At 54.3% G+C, this 22966-nt stretch overlaps 3 protein-coding genes across 5 annotated transcripts; 2 read left to right on the forward strand and 1 right to left on the reverse strand.

Annotated features, from left to right (window-relative positions):
* Positions 1-538: 538 nt before the first annotated feature.
* LOC125993790 (bromodomain-containing protein 3-like) lies at positions 539-7057 on the forward strand. Its single transcript, XM_049762688.1, is given in 12 exon segments — positions 539-706; positions 2467-2751; positions 2921-3032; positions 3149-3286; positions 3526-3676; positions 3834-3988; positions 4075-4464; positions 4546-4674; positions 4884-5099; positions 5101-5402; positions 5674-5984; positions 6146-7057. Coding segments are annotated over 11 exon segments (2115 nt in total). The 5' UTR covers positions 539-706; positions 2467-2659; the 3' UTR covers positions 6265-7057.
* A 356-nt stretch (positions 7058-7413) lies between these two features.
* On the reverse strand, positions 7414-9626 carry LOC125993840 (putative uncharacterized protein BRD3OS). Its single transcript, XM_049762794.2, has one exon. It carries the CDS (start codon positions 7889-7891, stop codon positions 7580-7582), a length of 312 nt encoding a protein of 103 aa, XP_049618751.1. The 5' UTR covers positions 7892-9626; the 3' UTR covers positions 7414-7579.
* A 361-nt stretch (positions 9627-9987) lies between these two features.
* Positions 9988-22732, forward strand: grin1b (glutamate receptor, ionotropic, N-methyl D-aspartate 1b). 3 transcript variants are annotated; one of them, XM_049762674.2, is made up of 21 exons: positions 9988-10406; positions 11173-11429; positions 11490-11624; positions 11689-11865; positions 13696-13758; positions 14329-14426; positions 15224-15345; positions 17683-17857; positions 18048-18198; positions 18279-18365; positions 18443-18578; positions 18668-18795; positions 18886-19050; positions 19206-19324; positions 19410-19522; positions 19596-19744; positions 19930-20087; positions 20166-20327; positions 20387-20496; positions 20562-20707; positions 20805-22732. In XM_049762674.2, coding segments are annotated over exons 1-21 (2718 nt in total). In that variant the 5' UTR covers positions 9988-10405; the 3' UTR covers positions 20871-22732. The 3 variants fall into 3 exon arrangements, with proteins under 3 accessions (XP_049618631.1, XP_049618632.1, XP_049618634.1); XM_049762677.2 differs by lacking the exon at positions 9988-10406 and adding an exon at positions 10429-10910; XM_049762675.2 differs by lacking the exon at positions 13696-13758 and having other exon boundaries at positions 9989-10406.
* The last annotated feature ends 234 nt before the right edge of the window (positions 22733-22966 follow it).

Consider the following 22966-nt stretch of genomic DNA (forward strand, 5'->3'; position numbering starts at 1 on the left):
GCTTTTGGCAAGCCTTATTTCTTAACATCGCAAAAGATAGATGATAAAATTTTAACAAATACACAACAGAAAGAACAATCAGTCAAGGCGAAGATGAACAAATACGGAGGCCAGCAAAATAATAGAGGAAATAGTCAAAACAAAGATGGCAAAAGGTCTTGCCGCAACATACTGGGCACACGGTAGTTGAGGCGGTTGAACGTTGAAATCGGTGTCAAACACAGCAGTTAACGTCAGAGCGGAGCGCAATGTACACAGGGAAATGAAGTTCGTCACTTGAGCGCCAAACGGAATATTTGGCCAATCACAGCAGCGTGCTGTTCCCTTCGACCAATCGCAGCACTCCGCCAATTTTGCCTGGTCGTCCAATCACAAATGCAAAGATCGTGGAACGCGCTCGGCCCAATTATTTCAATTTATTAGAGTTTTTTTATTTGGTTATGTGCAACGCATTCATTACAACTTTATTTGCCATTTTGTTTTACACGACTTGTTGAAAAGGGAAGCGGGTTGAAGCAATGGCAACGCCTCGACTACGCGGCCAGCCAATCGGGGCACAACAACAGCGATGACGCGCCTAGTCACTACGGCTGCGCGTAGGGGAGACAGCTGATAACTCATCTATTATGCTACTCGGCTAAATCCAAATCATCCCGGAACGTGAGCCGAGGCCGCCGTTGGACTCGCCGGAGGACCGAAGCCCAAAGTAAAGACGTGCGCGCGCGCTGTGGCATTGGTCTCGGGGCCGGCTCGGGCTTGGCCTGGCCGCAAAGTGACGCCGCTCGTCGGGAGCAATCCCGGCCGCTCGGCGCCTTCAGACAAAGCTCAGCTAACATGCTAACGTGCTAATTAACCCTGCCAGCGCGAGCCAGCGGGCGAGCGAGCGTCGATGTTGCTTCAACTTTGACGGGCAACTCGATCGGCGTGCCCCCTTCCGTCCACGGACGGGCGTACGCCCGCGCGCGCGCGCGCTTCTTCTTCCTTGTGGTGGCGACGTGCTGAACGTTGTGTAGCTAGCTCGCGTAGTCGCTCTTGTGCGTCGGCTTGCCCGCCATCTTTTTCCAGCTAGCGAGCGAGCATCGCGAGCGTCGCGCTGGGCCGTGAGAAAATGGGCAAGCCCGCGAGCGCCTTTCATCGCGGGGCTACGTTTGTGCCCACGTCGGCGGACAAAAACGGGCTGCGTGTGTGTCAAAAAGCGGCTGGCGGGCTCATCGCGGGGATTCGCCCAGGAGCCGCCGCTGTCGGCCGTTAGCTTGTGCGCTAGCCGCCGCTGCAAGCATCTGCAAGCCGCCAAGCCAGGCGAGTTCACTTTTGCTTTGGCTTTATCCGATGCAGTCGGTGGAGCTTGCAAAACGGATGCTTCGCTGCCTTCGAAGGCAACGTTTCTATTTCAGAGTTATCTTTACCAATTTTGTCCCCCCCCCCCCCAAAAAAAAAAAAAAAAAATCTACAGCAGTTAACGTGAGGCTCAAGCGAAAATCCGAGTTGCGATCAAAATGCAAGCTTGAAATGCCACACGGTGGTTTTGCTACCTCACCTGGGGAAACAAGTTGAGTTCATCAGCAGCCTTTCGCTGAGCTCATTTTCACGTTGTGACGTCATGAGCCACACGCAAAACGGGATACATTTGACCATTTACATTTGACTTGCCGTCAAGCCAAAGCAACCGCTTCCTTCGGGTTCAGCCGAGTGACGTACGTATGTGTGCCGTGATTTGAAATCTGGATATTCCTGGCCTCCTTTTTCGTTTCAGTTCTTGAAGTGCAATTAAGTAGCCACTAACTTTGATTGCGAAGACACTCAACGGACGGACCCAAAGGAGCTGCTGTGTTTGTTTTGCCAAAGTCACAAGTGAAGCTTGCCATGTTGCCAAACTTTTTACATTCCAGCCAATGGAGTGTATTTTGTTTGCTCTCTCTTTTGATTGTTCCTGGTGAGAAAATGAGCGCCAAGAGTTAGGGTTTTTTTTTTTTTTGGTGTCAGGGTTTTTTTTTGGGCGTCAAGAAGAATGGCTTTTCTGGGGGAATATTTGAGTGTGATATTGCACCCAGAAATGTTGCCGCCTTCAATTTTCAAACGGACAGTCGAACTTTCTTGTTTGTCAACAGAATTCCCCAACTTTATTGCTCCGTTCGCGTAGCGAGCCCTTCGGCGATTGGCTGACAAGTTTCATTAGAAAATATGCACATGAAGCGTCCAAAATGAGAGTGACGCTTCAAGTCCTGACACTTGAATTGTGCAAACTGAAGGTTGCTGTCAGTGTTATATATATCTATTTTTTTGTGCTGGTGGATTGACCAGGCCTTTGAAGTGCTCTTTCTGTGATTTTGAGAGTTCCGCAATTGCTCTTTTTGTGTGTTTGAGAGTTCCGCATGATGACGGCCGCTTGTGTCGTTGCTCGCCGTTCCCCCCCTCATCGTCTTCACCCTGTCGGCTTGCTGACAACTAACGCTGTGCCTTTGTCAGGTCGTACGATGGGAGTTTGTCTCCTGGAGGGAAAGGTCCAGCTGAAGGCGCAACGCAATTGAGCCAAAGGCACCCGCCCGCCTGCTCGCCTGCTGTCCCGTCCGCCCCTTCGGGACCACCTTCTGCCGTTTCTCCACCCCTCCTGCGGTCAGACGCTGCATCCCCACGCCGCGCCAGCGCGCCGCCGTCCACCATGTCGGACGCCCCCGAGGCCGCCCCTGCGAGCCCCCCGGCCCTCAGCAACCCGCCGCCGCCGGAGGTCACCAACCCCACCAAGCCCGGCAGGTGAGGCTCCGCCACAGCTTCGTTAGTGGCTAGCCAGCAGGGAGCTGCGGTAGCTCAGTGTCCTCTTTCTGGGGCAACAACTGGCCAGTCGCCAGCAACGTGGCGGCTGCGCCATGGCGACCGACCCATCCAAAGCGTTACTTGTGTGCGTGTGTGCGTGCTCGCGCAGGAAGACAAACCAGCTGCAGTACATGCAGAACGTGGTGGTGAAGACGCTGTGGAAGCATCAGTTTGCGTGGCCTTTCTACCAGCCCGTGGATGCCATCAAGCTGTGCCTGGCGGTGAGCAGCCGGCGCCCACCCTACTGGTACCAGGCTGTGGGGAGGGGAGTGGCTGAGCCTGTCCCTCTGTGTGTGCGTGTTGTGTTGTGTGTGTGTGTGTGTGTGTGTGTGTGTAGGACTACCACAAGGTGATCAAGAACCCGATGGACATGGGCACCATCAAGAAGCGTCTGGAGAACAATTACTACTGGAGCGCCAGTGAGGCCATGCAGGACTTCAACACCATGTTCACCAACTGCTACATCTACAACAAAGTACGCCCCCGGGCCGGCCCAGCTTTGCAAATTCTTTCCGCACTTGTACTTGAGTTGCCGGCTTTGTGTGTGTGTGTGTGTGTGTGTGTGTGTGTGTGTGTGTGTGTGTGTGTGTGTGTGTGTGTGTGTGTGTGTGTGTGTGTGTGTGTGTGTGTGTGTGTGTGTGTGTGTGTGTGTGTGTGTGTGTGTGTGTGTGCGTGTGTGTGTGTGTGTGTGTGTGTGCGCACGCGCACGCGCAGCCAACAGACGACATCGTCCTAATGGCGCAGGCGCTGGAGAAGATATTTCTGCAGAAGGTGGCTCAGATGCCTCAGGAGGAAGTGGCGCTGCTGCCGCCCGCCCCCAAAGGCAAGAACAAGAGCAAGCAGGTTCCTGGCACCGCCGCCCTAGGTAGGTACGCACGCACGCACCCCAAACCAAACAAATGAATGGACAGACGGACGGAAAGCATTTTCCCCAAAATTGGAACCAGCTAGATCGCAAAGGACCGTTGTTAGCCCAGCGCCAGACGGCCGCTCGCTCACAGTCCACCTCCTTTGCGTGTCAGTGAGTCAGCAGGCGGAGTCGTCGGCGTCGCCACCGTCCTCCTACCCCTCGCCCTCCCAGACGGCCGTCATTTCTGCCACGCCCACAAACGTCCAGCCGCCGCCGCCCGTGCCGCCGCCCGCCGCCATGATGCCGTCCGCTCAGCCCGTTGTCAAGGTGAGCGCCGGGCCGGGGCCTCAACATTTCCTCGGTGGCTTTTGCCAGACGTCACCCACCGTGCGTGGTGCGCGCTGTGCCGACAGAAGAAGGGCGTGAAGAGGAAAGCGGACACCACCACGCCCACCACGTCAGCCATCTCAGCCAGCCGCGCTGACTCGCCCACCGCGCAGGACGCCAAACCCGCCAAGCTGGCCTCGGCCCGCCGGGAGGCCGCCGCCCGCCCCGCCAAAGCGCGGCGGGAGGCGGGCGAGGAGCTGGAGACGGGCGACGCGAGCGGGGCGCCCGCCGGTGGCCGCAAGGGAGGCAAGCCCGGAGAGCAGATGAAACACTGCGACGCCATCTTGAAGGAGATGCTGTCCAAAAAGCACGCCGCCTACGCCTGGCCCTTCTACAAGCCCGTCGACGCCGAGGCCCTGGAGCTACACGACTACCACGACATCATCAAGCACCCCATGGACCTCAGCACCGTCAGGGTAAGCGTTGGGCCAGGCCGCCGGGCCATCGGGCCGGGCGGGGGGACCGGCCTGTAACCCGCCTGCGCTTTTTTTTTGCAGAAAAAGATGGACAAAGGCGAGTACGGCGACCCTCAGAGCTTCGCCACCGACGTCAGGTTAATGTTCTCCAACTGCTACAAGTACAACCCCCCCGACCACGAAGTGGTGGCCATGGCGCGCAAGCTGCAGGTACCATCGCCCGCCCGCGTTGCGACACATTAGGAGGCCAAGCGTGCTTGCTCCACCTCACCTTTGACTTTTCCCCAGTCAGCAATCAGAGCAAGCGTTAGGAATGAGCTCTTTTGAGCAAAGTTTGTTCCAGATGGCAAAGTATTAAAGTAAAGGCGGGAGAGCGACCAAGGCTCGTAGGCTGACGGCCGCCGTCCGTCTTCCGGCAGGACGTGTTCGAGATGCGCTTCGCCAAGATCCCGGACGAAGGTGTGGAGGCGTCGGCGCCGTCCACGACGCCATTGGTTAGTAAAAGCACGGCCTCGTCCGACAGCAGCAACAACTCCTCCTCAGACGAGTCGTCCGACTCGGAGGAGGAGCGCGCCACGCGCTTGGCTGAGCTACAGGAGCAGGTTGGTGCTGCCGGCCAATCCCAGGTCCAGAACATTCTACTCGTCTCCTCCTCCGGCTAGCGCTAACGGGTTTAACCGGACGCTAACGAGCTTTTCCCTCCAGCTGAAGGCTGTGCACGAGCAGCTGGCCGTCCTGTCGCAGGCGCCCGTCAGCAAGCCCAAGAAGAAGAAGGAGAAGAAGGACAAGGACAAGAAAAAAGACAAGGCCGACAAAAGCGCCGCCAAGGCCAAGCCTGACGACGACAAGAAGCCCAAGGCCCAAGCTCAGCAGCCCAACAAGGCCAATCAGAAGAAGGCGCCAGCGCGTAAAGCCAACAGCACCGTCACTGCCGCCAGGTGAGCTCCTTCCTTCCTTCCTTCCTTCCTTCCTTCCTTCCTTCCTTCCTTCCTTCCTTCCTTCCTTCCTTCCTTCCTTCCTTCCTTCCTTCCTTCCTTCCTTCCTTCACTCCCTCCTTCCTTCCATCTGCAACAGCTTGTCCCGCAGAATTTCAGCTTCTCAACAGTAAAACTTGTCCGATTGGGCCGGGTTGAGGTTCTTGCTGAGCGAGTGGCGGCCTCTTGGGGGCCCAAACGTTGTGAAACTGTCGTGTGCCGCTCCGTCTCCCAGACAAGCCAAGAAGGGCGCCAAGGCGGCCGGGGGTGGCTCGGCCAACGGCGACGACGGCGGCGGCGCTGAGGAGTCGTCTTCTCTGCCCATGTCGTATGACGAGAAACGCCAGCTGAGTCTGGACATCAACCGGCTGCCCGGAGAGAAGCTGGGCCGCGTGGTGCACATCATCCAATCCAGGGAACCTTCCCTGAGGGACTCCAACCCCGACGAGATCGAGATCGACTTTGAGACCCTCAAGCCGTCCACGCTCCGAGAACTGGAGCGCTACGTCAAGTCTTGCCTGCAGAAGAAGCAGAGGAAGCTCTTGCGTGAGTCACACACACACACACACAGAGCAGAAGAACTTCAAGGAAGGACGAACGTAGCCGTAGCCGCAGCCGCGAGTGTCAATTCTGCACGCTGACTCGGCGTCGAGCCTCCAAACGTCTGCACCGAGTAGGCGCTCATCGTTTGTTTGTTTTCTTTCCAGAGAAGCAAGCTGGAGGCGGGGCAACAGGGGGCGGGGCCAGTCGTTTGAGTGGCAGCTCATCTTCCTCGTCTGATGACAGCTCCTCGACGGGAACGTCCTCTTCGTCAGACACAGACTGAACTCTCCGGACTTGTTCCACCCCTCCCCCCCACACACACACGCGCACACACACACACACACACACACACACAAAATATATAAATATAGACACTCAAGTACACACACAGATGTATGTACATAAGCTGAGCTGTTTTTTAGCATCTATCTAGTCTTTGTTTTTGAATTTTGTTCTTTGTGGAGGAAAAGAAAGCCGACACGTTTGCCGTCAGAAGAATGGCCTGGGGGGCGGGGGGGCACGCCACGTTGGGGGAGGCATGGCAGCGAGTTTCCGTGACAGACACTTTTGAGTCAATGAAAAGCCTTTGTGATGTCACCACCTGCCCCCCCCCCCCCCCCCCCCCCCCCCCCCCACTAACACTACCGCCAAACACCGCTGCGAGGGGGGAACAAGTTTTTAATCTTTCAAATTTTACGTTCTTAATCATCATCAATGTCCTCGTCCCATCGGTCAGGTCACGCCAGCCGGCCACGTGCGACGGGCAGGCGGGCAGGGGCGGGTTTGTTTTTAGTTGCTCTAGTTAATTTTGTATTTTACTAAGAAAAAGGAAAAGAGTGATTTGATGTGTTTGCATGCACTCCGTCGGGCCGTACGTCAGCACTGTATAGTAGCTTCCTGTATAGTCGCTTCTCGTCAAGTAGCTTCCCGTGTAGTCGCCATGCTACATGCGTGTGCTACGCGCCAACACGCGAGAAGCTAGAAGAAAAAAAAAAAAAAGTCATTTGGTGTAATTACTGATATGGGATCCTTATTTTCTGACTTCCTTTCTTTTCATAAATAAACACGTAACGTGAGCTTGGCCTGGCTGACTCTGCCGCGAGCGCAAGCACGCTAACCTGGGCAAACGGCGGGAATAGCTCGGCTTTGTGGGATCCTTTTCCAGGGCACCTCATTGGTTCTGATATTGAGTAAGACGGGGCGTGTGAGCGATTTGAAATGTTCATGATGGTTGGACAGCGTGCTGCTGTTTGTTGACGTGCGTTCTTTTTTCTCCCGAGGAAGCGGCCCAAACAGACAGATCCAACCCCCCCCCCCCCCACACACACACACACACACTCTCTCACACACCAAAAAAAACACCATTTCATTCAAAGTATTGAATAAAACAGAGCAAACTGATGAGTCACAAAACCTTACGGATAGAACCATAGATGTTGAGCAACATAATTTATTTACTTTCCGCAACGGCTATAGTATAATTATACTGCTTACGTCGAAGCTACATTGTGATGAGGGGCTACGAGCTGTAATCTCAACTTTGTATCCAACACTCCCTGGTCTGGTGAAAGTGGCTCCTTGCGCGTCTGTCCGTCGCGCTACATGAGCGTGCAAACCCTGGAGCGTCCTTGCTGCTCGTCCAGGCGGCTCTTGTCGGGGACCACCACGGCACTGTTCCCGTAGCTGCTGTACCAGCCCGACTGGCTACGGCTGAGGTAAGAGGACGGAGGCGGGGTGGCCGCCGCCGCCGCCACCTGCTGCTGCCTCCACACCAGCAATGACGTGTCCAGGTAGCGCAGGCGAGCGAACGACTCTGACAGGGCTTTGGAGGCCAAGGGAGCGCGGCCGCCGCCAGGGGGCGCGGTGGCGGCGGGAGCGTCTTCTAGCGCGGTTCCACCTGAGGACGACATGCGGACGCCTTGACCCGAAGCCGCCTGGAGGAGGAGAACAAGGAACAGCAGCTTCCACGGTGTTCAGCTTCGGCTCAACTCCACGTGACCCTTGCGCGGGTGGGCGGCGCCTCCGCAGCGTCCGTTACCATGGCGACGCCACTGACGGCGCTCCACTTGACTACCTTTGAGCGTTCCGGAGAGCCCGGCCAGTGGCCGGCGGCCACAGTCCAATACGCAACTCAGCTCGCCGCCCAGCTAACGGCTGATGCTAACCATCGCAGAAACCGAAATTTTCAAGCACACGCTCGTTAGCTGCGTTGTGTGGTGCTTTTCAAGCCCAGGTAATGTGCTTCATTCAAATGCAACAAATATTATTTGTGTCACGCTTGAGCGGCGCGTCTTTGTCAGGCGTGTGTCGGCGAGAGCGCCTCAGTTTTGTGGTCCGGGTAGGAACAAACGATACGAGCCTGAATCAAGTGTTCCTCTACCGAACGGCGCGCACTGCGCTGCGCTACACACTTGTTTTTTTTCCTACTGATTTAATTCCTCGTCGTTAATTCAAGGTATTGCTTGTTTAATAATTGGACACGCAGGTGTGATGTTATCAGATTGACTTTTGTGCGTGTGTGTGTGTGCGTGCGTGCAAGTGTAGGTGTGTGAGCCTGTGTGTGTGTGTGTGTGTGTGTGTGTGTGTGTGTGTGTGTGTGTGTGTGTGTGTGTGTGTGTGTGTGTGTGTGTGTGTGTGTGTGTGTGTGTGTGTGTGTGTATGAAGCGTTTTAACTCCGATCGGTGTGTCCATGTTATAAGTGTAGCCAATGATGAAGATCAAGGTGGTGACAAAGATACTGATGATGATAAGACAATTTGAACGATAACAAAGATGACGACAGCGAATGTGAAGACGATGAGAAGGATGGCGATGAGTTCACTCCTCTGATTTCTGGTCCACTTTCGGAACCCTCCCCCTTGGCCTCTCCACACGCACACGCGTGCACGGGACAGAGCGAATTTGTGAGCGCGTGCAGCCAGCCGCCAGCCGAGATTCCCAAGCAGCGCCTCTGCCATGCATTGGACGTGCTCGCTAATGATGTCAGACGCGGGCCACGCCCACCGTCGAGCGGATTAGCGCTCCCTCACGTCAAATCGAGTGACACGTCAAAGTGGCCTCCCGAGCGAGCGGTATCTTGTTGGCACGGTCACTGCAGTCGGCATCGCCGTGGTAACGCGCGCAATCTTTCATTTTTGACTTAGTAAGGCCATATGTGCACGAGTGACATGATTGCCTCTCGCATGTGTACGGGACGTGCGTGCTCTTAAATACGTGGCCGTGGTGGTGAAGATGCGAACACTTTGAATCCAAAAGGAGCGCACGGAGTACGCATATGAACGTGTGTATAGGCAGCAATTAGGTGACGTCGTGCATGCTGCCTTAATTTGACCATCGCCTAATTTGCCTCGTCGCACGTTTGTTCGAAATAACATTTCGGTTTTGTTTTCTTTTCTCCACCCTATCCCCCGTTTTTCTTGGAAAGCACTAGCAAAATAAGTAAGGATTTCTGGCTCATATCTGATACTTATGGAAAACCGGCCCCCCTATTAAAAGCTTTAAATAGCTTGCTTGGGGTGACCTTTCACGCATCCGACTGTGTAATACTGTTTGTTGTATGATGTATGTCTTGGATATTGCGCGAATAAACTAAAACTAAACTTGAGAAAAAAAAAAAAAGAAGATAAAACAAACTTTCAAGTGTACGGAGTGTTGTGTGTAAACTTATGAGGTTCGATTTATTTTATTTTGGGACGAGGCCGCAACAACAAAATATGTCAACAGTGACAGAGAGCTACAAATGGCTTCCTTGCCCGCCTGGGCGGATTGTCCTTCTGAGCTGTTGCCGCTAGTGTTTTTCATACCTTCAATGGTGTGGATTCATTCAGTTGCTCTGAGCAATCCGCTGCGTCCCACTTTGGATGCCCGCCCTCGAGCTCGCTACAACTATAACAGAGATTTGCGCGCGACTTGCGCTGCGTGCGTGCGTGCATGCGTGCGTCTACCCGATTAAACCCCAGCAAGGAAGCTCGCGCGCGCTCGTTGCTGCTGCGGCGGCCGCGTGCATCCCTTTCGTTGTCATCGCTGGGAGCGCGCGCACGAGCGAGCATCGAGGACAGTTGACGCGCGAGCGAGCATCCTCCGTCTTCATCATCGTCGACATCATCATCATCATGGTCGTCGTCGTTGTGGCGGCGGCGGCGGCGGTGAGGTCATTCGGACGGCATGAAGGAAAGGTGCGCGTGCACTAATTGACGTGTTGCGCGTGCGTGAGCGCGGGAATCAACAGGACGGAGCGCCAGAGAAATAGACACGGAGGGAGCGAGTGAGTCGACGTTCGTGACATCGAGGCAAACCGCGAACCGAACCGCGCATACGCCGAACCCTCGGACGCGCCAAGGAGACCGGAAGCAGCTGTGCTCATTGAGTCAAGGGCGGGAATCGCGCTTGCTGTTATTCTGAAAAGAAAAAAAAGCGCCTCGCACAGTAAGTGCTTTTAGTTTGGAATTCTACTGCTACTTCCTCCTGTGCCTGGTGACGTCATTATTGCGCGAACACCTTTTGGCTAATGTGCAAAGATTCCCCCCCCGCTGTGTTGTGTGCGTGTGTGTCTGCTGTTGCGTTCGGGGTTTTTGTGTTGTGGCGTAAATTGGGCTGTTGCTGTGTGCACATTTGTTATTGTGGTTAAAGGGTTGTCATATAGTAGTGTTTTCTTGGGTGGGTCGGAGTTGGGTGTAAAATGTGAGATTTGTGTGGCAAGTGTGTTGGGTATTGTGTTGTCGAGAGTTGTGCGCGTGTGCATGGTTGTCTGAAGCGTTTAGTGTTGTGATTGGAAACACCTGTGCATTATTGGCTTTTATGTTGCGTAAGGCATGTTCACGGCGTAGCTGTGGCAGCTGTGGCTCAGGCAAGAGTGCGGGTCGGTTAATAACCGGAGGGTTGGCGGTTCGATCCCAGCTCTGTCACAATCACACGTCGTTGTGTCATTAGGTAAGACGCTTCACACACCTTGCCTCCAGGTCGCCGTTGTAAATGAGAAAGTGTTCTCAATCGGCTTGCCTGGTAAACAATGAGGGGGGGGGGGGTAGGGTTAGGGTTACCCCATAAGCTCTTCGTTGTGTGCTGTGTGCTGTGTGTGTTGTTGCCTTTTATGTTGTGTAAATAGAAAATATACAACAACACACGATTGTAATTTGCGTGCGTCGATTTTGGCCGATTGGTTAAGCGCCGCCCCTGTGATCCCCCCCCTCAGTGGAGGTGCGCGCGTCACTGCTGCTGCTGGCGCTACACTGCGGCGCGGTGGCGCTGTGTGGCTGCGAGCCGCGCGTGGTCAACGTGGGCGCCGTCTTGAGCCAGAAGCGCTACGAGGAGGTGTTCCGCGAGGCAGTGGCACATGCCAACGCCGCTTACGGCCGCGACCGCTTCAAGATGAACGCCATCGCCGTCACGCACAAGGCCAACGCCATCCAAATGGCGCTCTCTGTCTGCGAGGACCTCATCTCCAACCAGGTTAGTCCCTCCCACGCTGGCGTGCGGCCTCCCTCACAGAGGCGTGGCGTGGCGTTTCAGGTGTACGCCATCTTGGTGAGCCACCCGCCTCAGTCTAACGACCACCTGACGCCGACGCCCGTGTCCTACACTGCTGGCTTCTACCGCATCCCCGTGGTGGGCCTGACCACGCGCATGTCCATCTACTCCGACAAGGTGAGCCACGAGCGCTCGGCCGCTTGCCCGCCCGCCGTTCGCCAACTGTTGACACCCCGTGCAGAGCATCCACCTGTCCTTCCTGCGGACGGTGCCCCCGTACTCGCACCAGGCCAGCGTCTGGTTCGACCTGATGCGAGAGTTCCGCTGGAACCACATCATCCTCATTGTCAGCGACGACCACGAAGGACGGGCCGCGCAGAAGAGGCTGGAAACGCTCCTGGAGGAGAAGGAGACCAAGGTGACTCAGCTGACGGGGGGGTTCGCGCGCTGGCCTCACCCACGCACACACAAACCAACAAGGGGCCAACAATGGCGATGCACATGCATGCCGTGGCTATGACCTGACACACATAACACATTCACACACGCGCGCACACACCCAAACAGTGAGAGAAGTATAGATGGCTCATGCGCGCTGTGAGCACACACACAAGGCGGCCGGTGCCGGCCATCTTGGGACTGAGCCGCTCGATCGCTCCTATAACGTTACGGTCGACCGACTTTGAAGTAACCTCTCGATTGCTCAACGCAACCGAATTTGGAACGGCCCGCTTTGCCGGTCGGGTCGACGTCAGAGAGCTACTTATTGACACAAACGCAAGCTTTTCCGTTTTCTTTGAAATGTGCGATGTAAACATTCAGTCTCAAGGATAGCCACGTTATTGAGGTCTGTAATCAATTCATAGTGCTACTTTCTAAAACGGCCGACAGGTGGCGCCGCCGCCATAAGCCATCTAGCCTTTGCTATCCAAATCTATGGGGAGAAGTAGCTACAATACACACGTGCGCGCACGCGTCTTCCTCGTGTGTCTTTGTGAGGACGTTCTCATGGCGACAGCGCATCCCACGGTTCAATGTGTGACGTCGTTGCCACGGCAACACTTTTGAACATGGGGGGGAGGGGGCGGGCGGGCGTCCTCACAAACGCACCGGCGGGATTTGCTGCGTCACCCCCCTGGTCATCTTCCTGCTTCTTCTTCGCTTCCTCCTCGTGGGGTCATGTGATAGGTGAAGCGGGGTCACGTGACTGGGGCTCAGGTAGCTCACCCAATGATGGCAGTGCTTCAACTTTTCTTTTTGCTCCCAAGTCAGCGTCTTACAGCACTGAGCTCGATAATGGAGTCAGTCGCTCAAGTGGCTTTGTTCACAATGAAGCGCTCCCATTCATCGTCATACTTTATCCAGCCACTCACACGGCTCGGATGGTGTCCCGACCCGAAGCTTGCGGCCCGGTGAACGCGTGGAAGTTACTGCCCCCCCCCACGACCCCGACCCCTCCTGATGCTCCATCCCCAGTGAAAGCAAGGACAAGGATGAGGATGAGACAAGATGGAGCATTTGCGCCCCTGCTAATGTTCCTTCTTGTTTGATTTGTCGTCACATAAGCCATTCCAGTTGTGTCCGCCTTAGACTTGGTTGAGGAATTCTCCAGTTTGGGTCCTTCTCAGCATCTCGTTCCCGTCGTGCTCCGCCTGTCTGTCCACTCAGGTTCATTTCATCTTCACGCTTGGGAACGTGGGCCCCACTGACGTGGGGCACGCTGGCGTAGTGCCGCTGTGCTAGCTGAGCCATCAGCACTAACAACGATGTCGCCAATTTTGCCTGAATGACCCATTTGAGGTTTGCGCAGAGCTGAGCTGACGGTTTCATTCAGTGCCCAATGAACATTGTTTGCCGCTTTTGTGCCAAACGGCTCAGTGAGATTTGTTCGGCCTCCCCGGTCTGCACCAACTTGACTTAAATTTGTCTCCCATTGTCAGCTCATTTGCATATCAAACAAATGACACAAAGCGGACACAAAGATGTCACCGTTTGACACGAAAAAACAAAAGCAACCAAAAGAAAAATAGAAAGCGCGCACACACACACACACACACACACACACACACACGCACACACACACAAGTCAATCTGATGACATCACACCTGCGTGTCCAATCACGTCGGCAGATTTCACGTGTCCGTTCTCAGCGTGTGTGTTTCGGTCCTGTTGTGCGAGTGCGTGTTGTTTTGCGGTGTGTGTGTGTGTGTGTGTGTGACGTTCTCTCTGTTGTCGCATGACCATCAGACTAAAATCAGGAACTATGAAAACATGGAGCATCACGGCTTTGACTTCCGGAGAACGCCTAAGGTAGAAGATTGTCTAAGGTAGAACGCTTGCATGGTCCAAACGCTGCACGCCGACCGACCGACCGACCGACCGACCCACCCACCCACTCACCGATCTTGTCCACCGGCCGAAGCCCTGCCCACCCGATCCAGAGATAGCCCTTATCCTGGAGGCAGCCATCTTTCTTTTGGTTTGTCATGACTTTGGGAATGCAGGACAGATACACCCTTGCACCCCCCCACCCCCAACCCATGTGAGGGATGCATGCGGGGTCTGACGAACACCGCCCGCCGGGCGGGCGGGCGGTTGGGACCTACCACTTCTCTGCCAACACCCCCCCTCTCAAATCTTTGGTTTGATTTGCGCTCGCTAACATGCACGTCCCTGATTGGTTGGTCTTGCATGTCTATCAGCTTTCACTTTCCGCTCCCCATTGGATGCCCTTCCTACCCCCGGCCGGCCCCTGCACAAATGATTCTTATTCCTACTGGTACAGGACGAGTGGGAGCATGGTCACAGAATGGGAGGGCGGCCAATGTGCTAACCTAGTCTGTGCTATGATGTGTTGTGACGTGTCTGTGTGGACTTCAGGCTGAGAAGGTTCTGCTGTTTGGTCCGGACACCAACCTCACTGCCCTGCTCATGGACGCCAAAGACCTGGAGGCTCGCGTCATCATCCTCTCTGCCAGGTCAGTGAGCTAACCTGTGCACACCATCTACTAGCTGCTTGTGGCTTACATAATGTTGAGCTCTTGCTCACAACGAGCGAGGATAAGCGGTAGAGGACGGACGGCACTTGTTAATTTGCTTTAGATGCTAACAACAGGGTAATTGGGGACGTTGATAAATAGAGCTGCGTGTCATCTGCATCGCCATGAGCATTTCACCCAAAGGTAGCAGATACAGACTGAAAAAAAAGTTGTCTGATGAGTGACCCTTGAGGGAATCCTCATCATCATCGGTTCTCTTGCTCAGCGACGGGGGTGCCGCCATGCGTAGAGCCAATCAGTTTAGTTAGTCTTCGCCAGTCGGTTTGGTCCAGTGCTAGGGGCTCAGCTTCACGTAGCGACAGGCCCAGGTGATGTAGGTCCATGGTGACGGCATCGATCCATCGCGTGCGGGGGGCACCGCGGGGTCGTTTCCAGCCGGCACTTTTTGGTTGGAAATTGAGGATAGCATGAGTCGGGTGTTCAGGGGGGAGTCTTTTGACATGGCCATACCAGCGCAGCTGACGTTGTGCAGGTCCTCACAATCCTCAGATCAAGGCCGTTCGATCAGACTCCAAATGCAGTGAATCCAAATTTAGAACAGGTCTCGTGACGTCAATGATGTATAGAGACCTGTGACTTATTTTTGCTTGGAGCGAGTCACGTGAGAGCCAACTACTCACTAACTGCCGGATAGCAACAGGATAAGCTAACAAGGCTCCCGTTTGTTTTGCCTGTTTGTGACGTGCGTGTCTGTGTTTGTACCCGGCCGGTGGCAGCGAGGACGAAGCGGCGGGCGTTTACAAGGCGGCCCGTCAACTCAACATGACCGGTTCCGGTTACGTCTGGATCGTCGGAGAGAGAGAAATGAGCGGAAAAGCTTTGAATGAGGCACCGGACGGTATGGAACACGTGGTCCTTGTCTTCTGCTTCCTGTGTTCATTTTGCTTCCTGTCTTCAACTTGTTCTCTCGGAGTTGTCTCTGCAGACTCTGCGAGATAGCATCGAGCTACATTAGCATGAATTGATTTACATGGGCGTATACAGTGTTTTCTACATGGTTCCAGTGGCATCGTTTTCCTGACAAGTATTGGAAAAACAAAACGTTCTTTGAAAATTGATCATTTTTCCAAACCAAAAAGTTCTTAGAAAATGCCAACGTCTTCAAGTCAAGTCAGATTTGACGCGGGGGCATTGGAAAGCTTGCCAAAGACACCGAGATGAAATTCCAATTGTTGCGAAAAACGATACAGTGGGTCAATGTCGGGATAAGGAAATGGTCGTCTGAAAAATGTGGTTCCAGTGAATGTGAGTGGGTTGCAGCTAGGCAAAGCTACCGTGTAGCTTCATTATTTTCATCATTGGATTGGAAGATGACAGCTGTGATGCCGTTGGCTTCTTTTTGGTGCCGTGCGATCTCGCCGCTTCTGTTTTTTGCCGGTTGAAGGTTCAAACGTGCCAATCACGTTTGAACGCGTTAACCATGTTGCGCGCGTGTGTGCGTGTGCCTTTCACTGTACTAACATCTTTTGTTTGTGTCATCTTTAGCTTCTTTCTTCTCACCGCCGCTGCTGCCGCCTGTCTGCCTGCCTGTTGTCGTATTTGGCCGGCGGGGGCTTGAATTCAGTGACCCCCTCCGTGCATCGGGGGGGCGGGGGGTGGTTGGGGGTTTACGCAGGAAATGGGCAATGCCAAAAAAAAACAAAAAAACAAGCCAAAGCCTCACAGGTACTGGACGAAGTAGGAGGCACCCGACTTTGGAGTTTCTCCAGATAGCCGGTCATCTCTTGAAACTTTGACCTGTTAAGCCAAAGTTTGCCTTCAGAGGGCCACGCACACAGTGGCGGTGGCCAAGGCAACACAACTCGTTTCACGACAAGTAACTGGTAACCCCGTTCTGGCTCGCCTGTTGAGCAGCTTTGGTCCATAGACGGGGCTAATGGGAATTAGCATATGTCAAACTGCAGTGGAAGCTAAGTCCGTTAGCTTAATGCTAACATAACACGTGAGACACCATGGACGGGCTAATGGGAATTAGCATCGGTCTCAAACGGGGAGGGGGTTGACTGTAATAATAATGTTTGCCGCTGGGGGCCGTACGGCAGACGACCTCTTGTGTTGCCATGACTGTTTTGATGTCATTGTCTGAACAAACGCCAGTAAGACAATGGCAACGTCGTAGTCCGAGTGGATGAGTCGTGCTGTGTTGGAGAGTGGTGTCGTTGATGCATGGTCACGTGACAGGCGTTGCGGAGACATGCCAAATGAAAGAGTGTCGGCTTGTGTGTTTGATTGTGCTGAAAGCATCTTGACAAAGAAGGCCTGGCTTGTATTGCCACGTGACCATCAGCCCCACTAAACTGAGAAGGCGCCATCACAAAACAGATGCCGGTCAACAAGAACGCGTGACACACACACTCGACGTTCTTTGGGAGACACACGATGAAGAACACGGACCGTAATAAAGATAGCTTAGCTTTGCCTGTTAGCATTCCAGTCAAAATGAACGCCTTTGTTGTACAATGATAATTGCACTGTTAGCCACTTTTAGGTGGTGTTTCCAGTGAGCTAGCTAGCTAGCTAGCTGGTGGTATGACCCACTCTTGGAGGTAATTGTGATGGCAAATGCTAATGTGGTAGCTAGTGTTTCCAGTGAGCTAACTATCTAGCTAGCTAGCTAGCAGGCAGAATGAGCCACTTTTGGAGGCGATTGCGATAGCAAATGCTAATGGCAATAGCTACTGTTTCCAGTGAGCTAGCTGGCTAGCAGGCGGTATGAGCCACTTTTGGAGGTAATTGTAATACCAAATGCTAATGGTGGTAGTTCGTGTTAACCACGTGTTCTGCGGCGAATGCTGATGTTAGCGAGTAGTTTTAGTCGGTAGGACACGCTAACCACTTGTTAGCCGCGTGTCACATATCATTGGCCAGTGCTAACAGCACAAATGTACTTTGCACTCTATGTGACTGGTGAAGATAAATCTGTTGAGCATTTTAATTAACAAGCGGCTCTCACCTCCCAGTGTGCATTTTGGTGCCTGGAGTGTGTGTCAAACTGTAATTAAGGACATGGGTGTAATTAGCATGCGCAGTTATGAGGACACAGCGCTCCGCGTGTGTGCGCGTGTACGTGTGTAACCCGCCAGTGTGTGTGTGTGTGTGTGTGCGTGTGTGTGTGTGTGTGTGCGTGTGTGTGCGCGCGCGCACGTGCGCACGTGCGTGCGTGCGTGTCGGCTAGGCCTGCTGGGTCTGCAGCTGATTAACGGTAAGAACGAGTCGGCGCACATCAGGGACGCCGTGGGAGTGGTGGCACAGTCCCTGCAGGAGCTTCTGGACAAGGAGAACATCACGGAACCTCCGCGTGGGTGCGTGGGCAACACCAATATCTGGAGGACCGGACCCCTGTTCAAAAGGTGCGCCGCTCGCTCACTCGCTAGCTCGCTCACTCGCTAGCTCGCTCGCTACACGGGTCGGCAGCAAAGCCGCCAGCCTTGACCCAAACGAGTCAAACGAACATTGAAAGTGCAGTTGCGTGAAGAAAATAAACAAAGCAAGCGCTTGAAAAGAAAAGGATGAATGAGGCGACGCTTTCGACCGGACCAGGGTGCTGATGTCCTCAAAGTACGCCGAGGGCCTGACCGGTCGCATCGAGTTCAACGACGACGGCGACCGACGCTTCGCCACTTACAACATCCTCAACTATCAGCAGAAGCCCGGCAGATTGGTGCAGGTCGGCATCTTCAACGGATCGCAGGTGGGAGGCAATCTGCACGCACGTGGGGCGAGATGTGATCGTGTCGGTGACGTACGCGCGCATGTGCGCGCTTGTGGCAGGTGGTGATGAACCCGCAAAGGAAGATCATCTGGCCCGGCGGTGAAACGGAAAAGCCGGTCGGCTACCAGATGTCGACCAAACTCAAGGTTTGCCACGTGGATGGCAATGAAGGCTCTCTCTCTCTCTCTCCCTCATTTTTCTGAATCTTGTCACGTGCCTGCAGATCGTGACCATCCACCAAGAGCCCTTTGTCTACGTGAAGCCCACAAAAGCGGATGGAACATGTACAGAGGAATACACAGTCAACGGAGTCCTCATCAAAAAGGTTATCTGCACCGGACCCAACGGCACCATCCCAGGTCTGGTGCATGCACGCATGCATACACGAGGTCCGTCCGTCCGTCCGTCCGTCCGTCCACATGTGCCACACGCGCATCTGGTGTTTCAGGTCAGCCGACGGTTCCTCAGTGTTGTTACGGCTTCTGCATCGACCTCCTCATCAAGTTGGCCATGAGTATGAACTTCACGTATGAGGTTCACCTGGTGGCGGACGGGAAATTTGGAACGCAAGAGAGGGTAAGAAGCAGCGGCCTCCGCTACGCAAGCACACGACAAGAGCCAGGGAGCGAAGGACCGAGCGAGTGAGCGGCTTTTGGCATGGTTTAGGTGAACAACAGCAACAAGAAGGAGTGGAACGGCATGATGGGCGAGCTGCTGGGCGGGTTGGCTGACATGATCGTGGCCCCCCTCACCATCAACAACGAGCGCGCTCAGTACATTGAGTTCTCCAAGCCCTTCAAGTACCAGGGCCTCACCATTCTAGTCAAGAAGGTAGGAGGAGGCCAAGCCGAGCGAGAGCGGCCGTCCGCCTTTGGCTGTGGCCGGCAGCCATTGGCTGTGGCCGGCAGCCATTAGCTGTGGCTTGTGGCCATTGGCTGTGGCTTGCGGCCCGCTGCCATTGGCTGTGGCTCATGTGCACCATGCAGGAAATCCCTCGCAGCACGCTGGACTCCTTCATGCAGCCTTTCCAGAGCACCTTGTGGCTCCTTGTCGGCCTGTCGGTCCACGTGGTGGCAGTGATGCTCTACCTATTAGACCGATTCAGGTAGACGTCTATGACGCTAACGGTGTCCAGAGCTAGCGGGCGCTAACGTGTCTGTGTGCATGCGTGCGTGCGTGTGGGCGGGCAGCCCTTTTGGAAGGTTCAAAGTCAACAGCGAAGAAGAAGAAGAAGACGCCCTCACCTTGTCGTCGGCCATGTGGTTCTCCTGGGGAGTCCTTCTCAATTCCGGGATTGGTGAAGGTGAGCCCGAGGCGGTGGCGTGACTGCCGCCGGCCCTGTCTGCCTCTGGCTCTGACCCCCCGACCTCCCGTAGGAGCCCCGAGGAGTTTTTCGGCCAGGATCCTGGGAATGGTGTGGGCGGGCTTCGCCATGATCATCGTGGCGTCGTACACGGCCAATCTGGCCGCCTTCCTGGTGCTGGACCGGCCTGAGGAGCGCATCACTGGCATCAACGACCCCAGGGTCAGCACGCCACCGACCCTTCGACGTCGTCATCGTGCCACCGAGCCTTCGACCTCATTGTGCCGCCGAGCCTTCGACGTTGTCGTCATCATCATCATCATCATCATCATCATCATCATCACCACGCTCCCCATGCGCTGCGTGACGGTCCCACCAGGGTAACGTTCCATTTTTGCCTGGCTCAGCTGCGGAACCCGTCGGACAAGTTCATCTACGCGACGGTGAAACAGAGTTCTGTGGACATTTACTTCCGGCGCCAAGTGGAGCTGAGCACCATGTACCGGCACATGGAGAAGCACAACTACGAGAGCGCCGCCGAGGCCATCCAGGCCGTTCGAGACAAGTGAGACGCGTTTGGGGGGGAGGGAGGGTTGTCACGATATCAGGATCAGCAGAGCGTTTTGTGTCTTGCGCCCGCTAGCAAGCTGCACGCCTTCATCTGGGATAGCGCCGTGCTGGAGTTCGAGGCCTCACAGAAGTGCGACCTGGTGACCACCGGAGAGCTTTTCTTCCGCTCGGGCTTCGGCATCGGGATGAGGAAGGATAGCCCCTGGAAGCAGAACGTGTCGCTCGCCATCCTTAGGTGAGGGTCGCCGCCTACTTGCCGCCGCCGGTCTAAACCAGCGGCTCTGCGGCTCCCAGTTCTCACGAGAACGGCTTCATGGAGGACCTGGACAAGACGTGGGTTCGCTACCAGGAGTGCGACTCCAGGAGCAACGCGCCCGCCACGCTCACCTTTGAAAATATGGCAGGTGAGTGGCAGTGGCCGGTGGTGCCTCTTTGCCCTCACTTCCCTTGTGCTTCTTCTCACCGCCAGGCGTATTCATGCTGGTGGCGGGGGGCATCGTGGCAGGCATCTTCCTCATCTTCATCGAGATCGCCTACAAGCGCCACAAGGACGCCCGTCGCAAGCAGATGCAGTTGGCGTTTGCCGCCGTCAACGTCTGGAGGAAGAACCTGCAGGTGAGGACCGCCCGCCGTCGCCCCCTGTTGGCAACTGTGATCGTGACAATGACTCCTTCTTTGGTGCGTGCGTGTTTGTTCTTTCTGCCCCGTGCAGCCGTACCCGACCGACATCACTGGACAGATCAACCTGACGGATCCGTCCGTCAGCACCGTGGTCTGAAAAACCCAAACCCGCATATGTACACGGCACGCGCGAGCACTGGCCCCAGAGATGATTTGATTTTTGCCGTCAGAAGCTTTCCTGGTCATTTATCGGGCGGGTGGGCGGCTCCACAAGCGCTTTCTCCTCACCATAAAACGCGCGCGAGTTTGTAGGGACGCTGGCTGGGAAATGAAATGCACAAACAGGAAGTGGCATTTGAAAATAGGTTCCACTGATTCTTTGAGCTATACAGCAAAAGATGGAGCGCCTTTAGCACATTAGCTTCATCTCACCGGGACCAACCAACCTCCGCCGGGATTGATGATCTCCTCAGACTGGCATTATGATGTCACTCCGTCTACCACCGCCAGCCGGTTAGTTTTTGTTAGGTTGGCGTCGCTTTGTTTGGCTTTTTTTTTTTTTTTGTTTCCTTAGGGCTCCGGCTCACTTTGGCTTTCATTTCATTTGGCGGCGACTGCTATCTGGATCATCTCGAAAATATTTTGAAAGCACGATAGCCGACGACGTCGTCTGGCCGTTTGTTTCAACGTACTTTGCGCACGCCGGTCTGGTCTCTCGGGCCCCGGCGATGGCATTTGTCCTTAGCCGCCGCCCCGCTTGCGGTCGCGAGTGGGCTCGTTTCAGATCTCATACAGTACTGCGGAAAAGTCTCAGGCCATTGCCGGGTTGGTTCGTCTTCTCGAATTGTCAAACGTGAACTCGTAGGACGGACAAAACCTTGGAGAGGGATGGAACGAGAAGGGGGAAAACAAAAAAAACATTCAACGGACAACTAACTCAAGATGTCTCATTACTCTTTGGCAACGATGGGTTTTATTGTTGCAATCAATCATTGGAGTCCGAATCCTTTTGGCACCTGTTTCGCATCCTCCGTGAACCAGACGCCAACTTGCTGACTAACAAGTAGACGGAGCAACGGACGCAAATGCAAAGCGGTGCAAATTGTGTGTCGCAGCCCATCCTTGCCTGAGGTCTGCAATTCTTTTGGACCCCAACCGTTATGGCACTGGCAAGACAACAAATGGAAATGGCGGCCTAAAACTTTTGCACAGCACTGTATAAGATGTCCACGGGCGCTTATTTTTTTTTCTCCTCGGCAAAAAAACAAAGCCTAAATACTGCAGCGTGTGTCTTTCATTAAATGTATGCGCTTCATCAGCATGTGCGCGCCACACTGTTCCTTGGCGGCCTAGGCCAGCACAAGACAATACCGTAGCTTCTTGCAATCAGAGGAGCTCTGAAAATGCTAAGGCAGAAATCGAGTGGTGTCGGTGCGTCCCATCCAGGCAGTCAGGAGCTTGAACCTGCTCTGACTTTCTCGCCGGCCGGCCGGCCGGCCTCCCTCCCTCCTTCCCTCCTTAAGATGAGCCGATCCACTCGGAGCTACGCGTGTTTTTCACCTTTTCAAACATAAACGGGAAAGCGTTCTGACGTATACATGTAGTATAGGATTTCAATGATGTGTTTTGCACTGTCTACATAAAAATGTGAAAAAAAATGTATATGATAGCTAGCTAACCTTTGCCTGCTAACATTTTTATATTTTGTGAAAACTATTGTAGCAAGGCGCTAGCCTTTAGCTCTGCGAGTGGCGTCATCGTGACGGACCGACCTCAAGGGAAAAGCCCCAGTCAGTCAGCCAGCCGCTGCAAATGTTCGCACTGACACGCTAATGCCACGCGTGCCGTCCGTCTTTCAGTGATGTCACGTATGAATCGTCTTGTTTTTGTTTTTACATTTCCCGTCTTGAAACGTGTGCACAGTGACTGTAAACGACTTATGCTGACGTGACCGATCGTTATTCTGACCGTATCAATCGTTTTCCTGCCCAAATAAAAGTTTGCGAAAAGCCACGTGAACCTGTGCGATGACGCTTGTGTTTGGGCGTGCAAAGCAATGAAGTTAGCTATTTTTGACTTGTTTTCCCCACAGCGACTGCATATTGCCTTTCTCTTTCTTATCCAACGTCATGACTTGCCCTGTTAAGGTGTTTAAGTTTCATATTTGTAGTGTAAAATTTTCATATGAATGGGACCAACCAATTTGTTGCTGTTTCAATCATTCTTGTCGTTTGGTCTGGATGACGGAAGTTT

The sequence above is a fragment of the Syngnathus scovelli genome, chromosome 3 (assembly GCF_024217435.2).
Source record: "Syngnathus scovelli strain Florida chromosome 3, RoL_Ssco_1.2, whole genome shotgun sequence".
NCBI classification, from domain to species: Eukaryota; Metazoa; Chordata; class Actinopteri; order Syngnathiformes; family Syngnathidae; genus Syngnathus; species Syngnathus scovelli.

Excerpts from the sequence above, each read along its gene's own strand:
- grin1b (XM_049762674.2), top strand. Across the intron at positions 11,430-11,489 it reads AGGACCTCATCTCCAACCAG|GTGTACGCCATCTTGGTGAG; the intron begins GTTAGTCCCTCC and ends GTGGCGTTTCAG. Across the intron at positions 17,858-18,047 it reads ACCGGACCCCTGTTCAAAAG|GGTGCTGATGTCCTCAAAGT; the intron begins GTGCGCCGCTCG and ends CGACCGGACCAG.
- LOC125993840 (XM_049762794.2), bottom strand. The coding sequence starts at position 7,891 with ATGTCGTCCTCAGGTGGAACCGCGCTAGAAGACGCTCCCGCCGCCACC.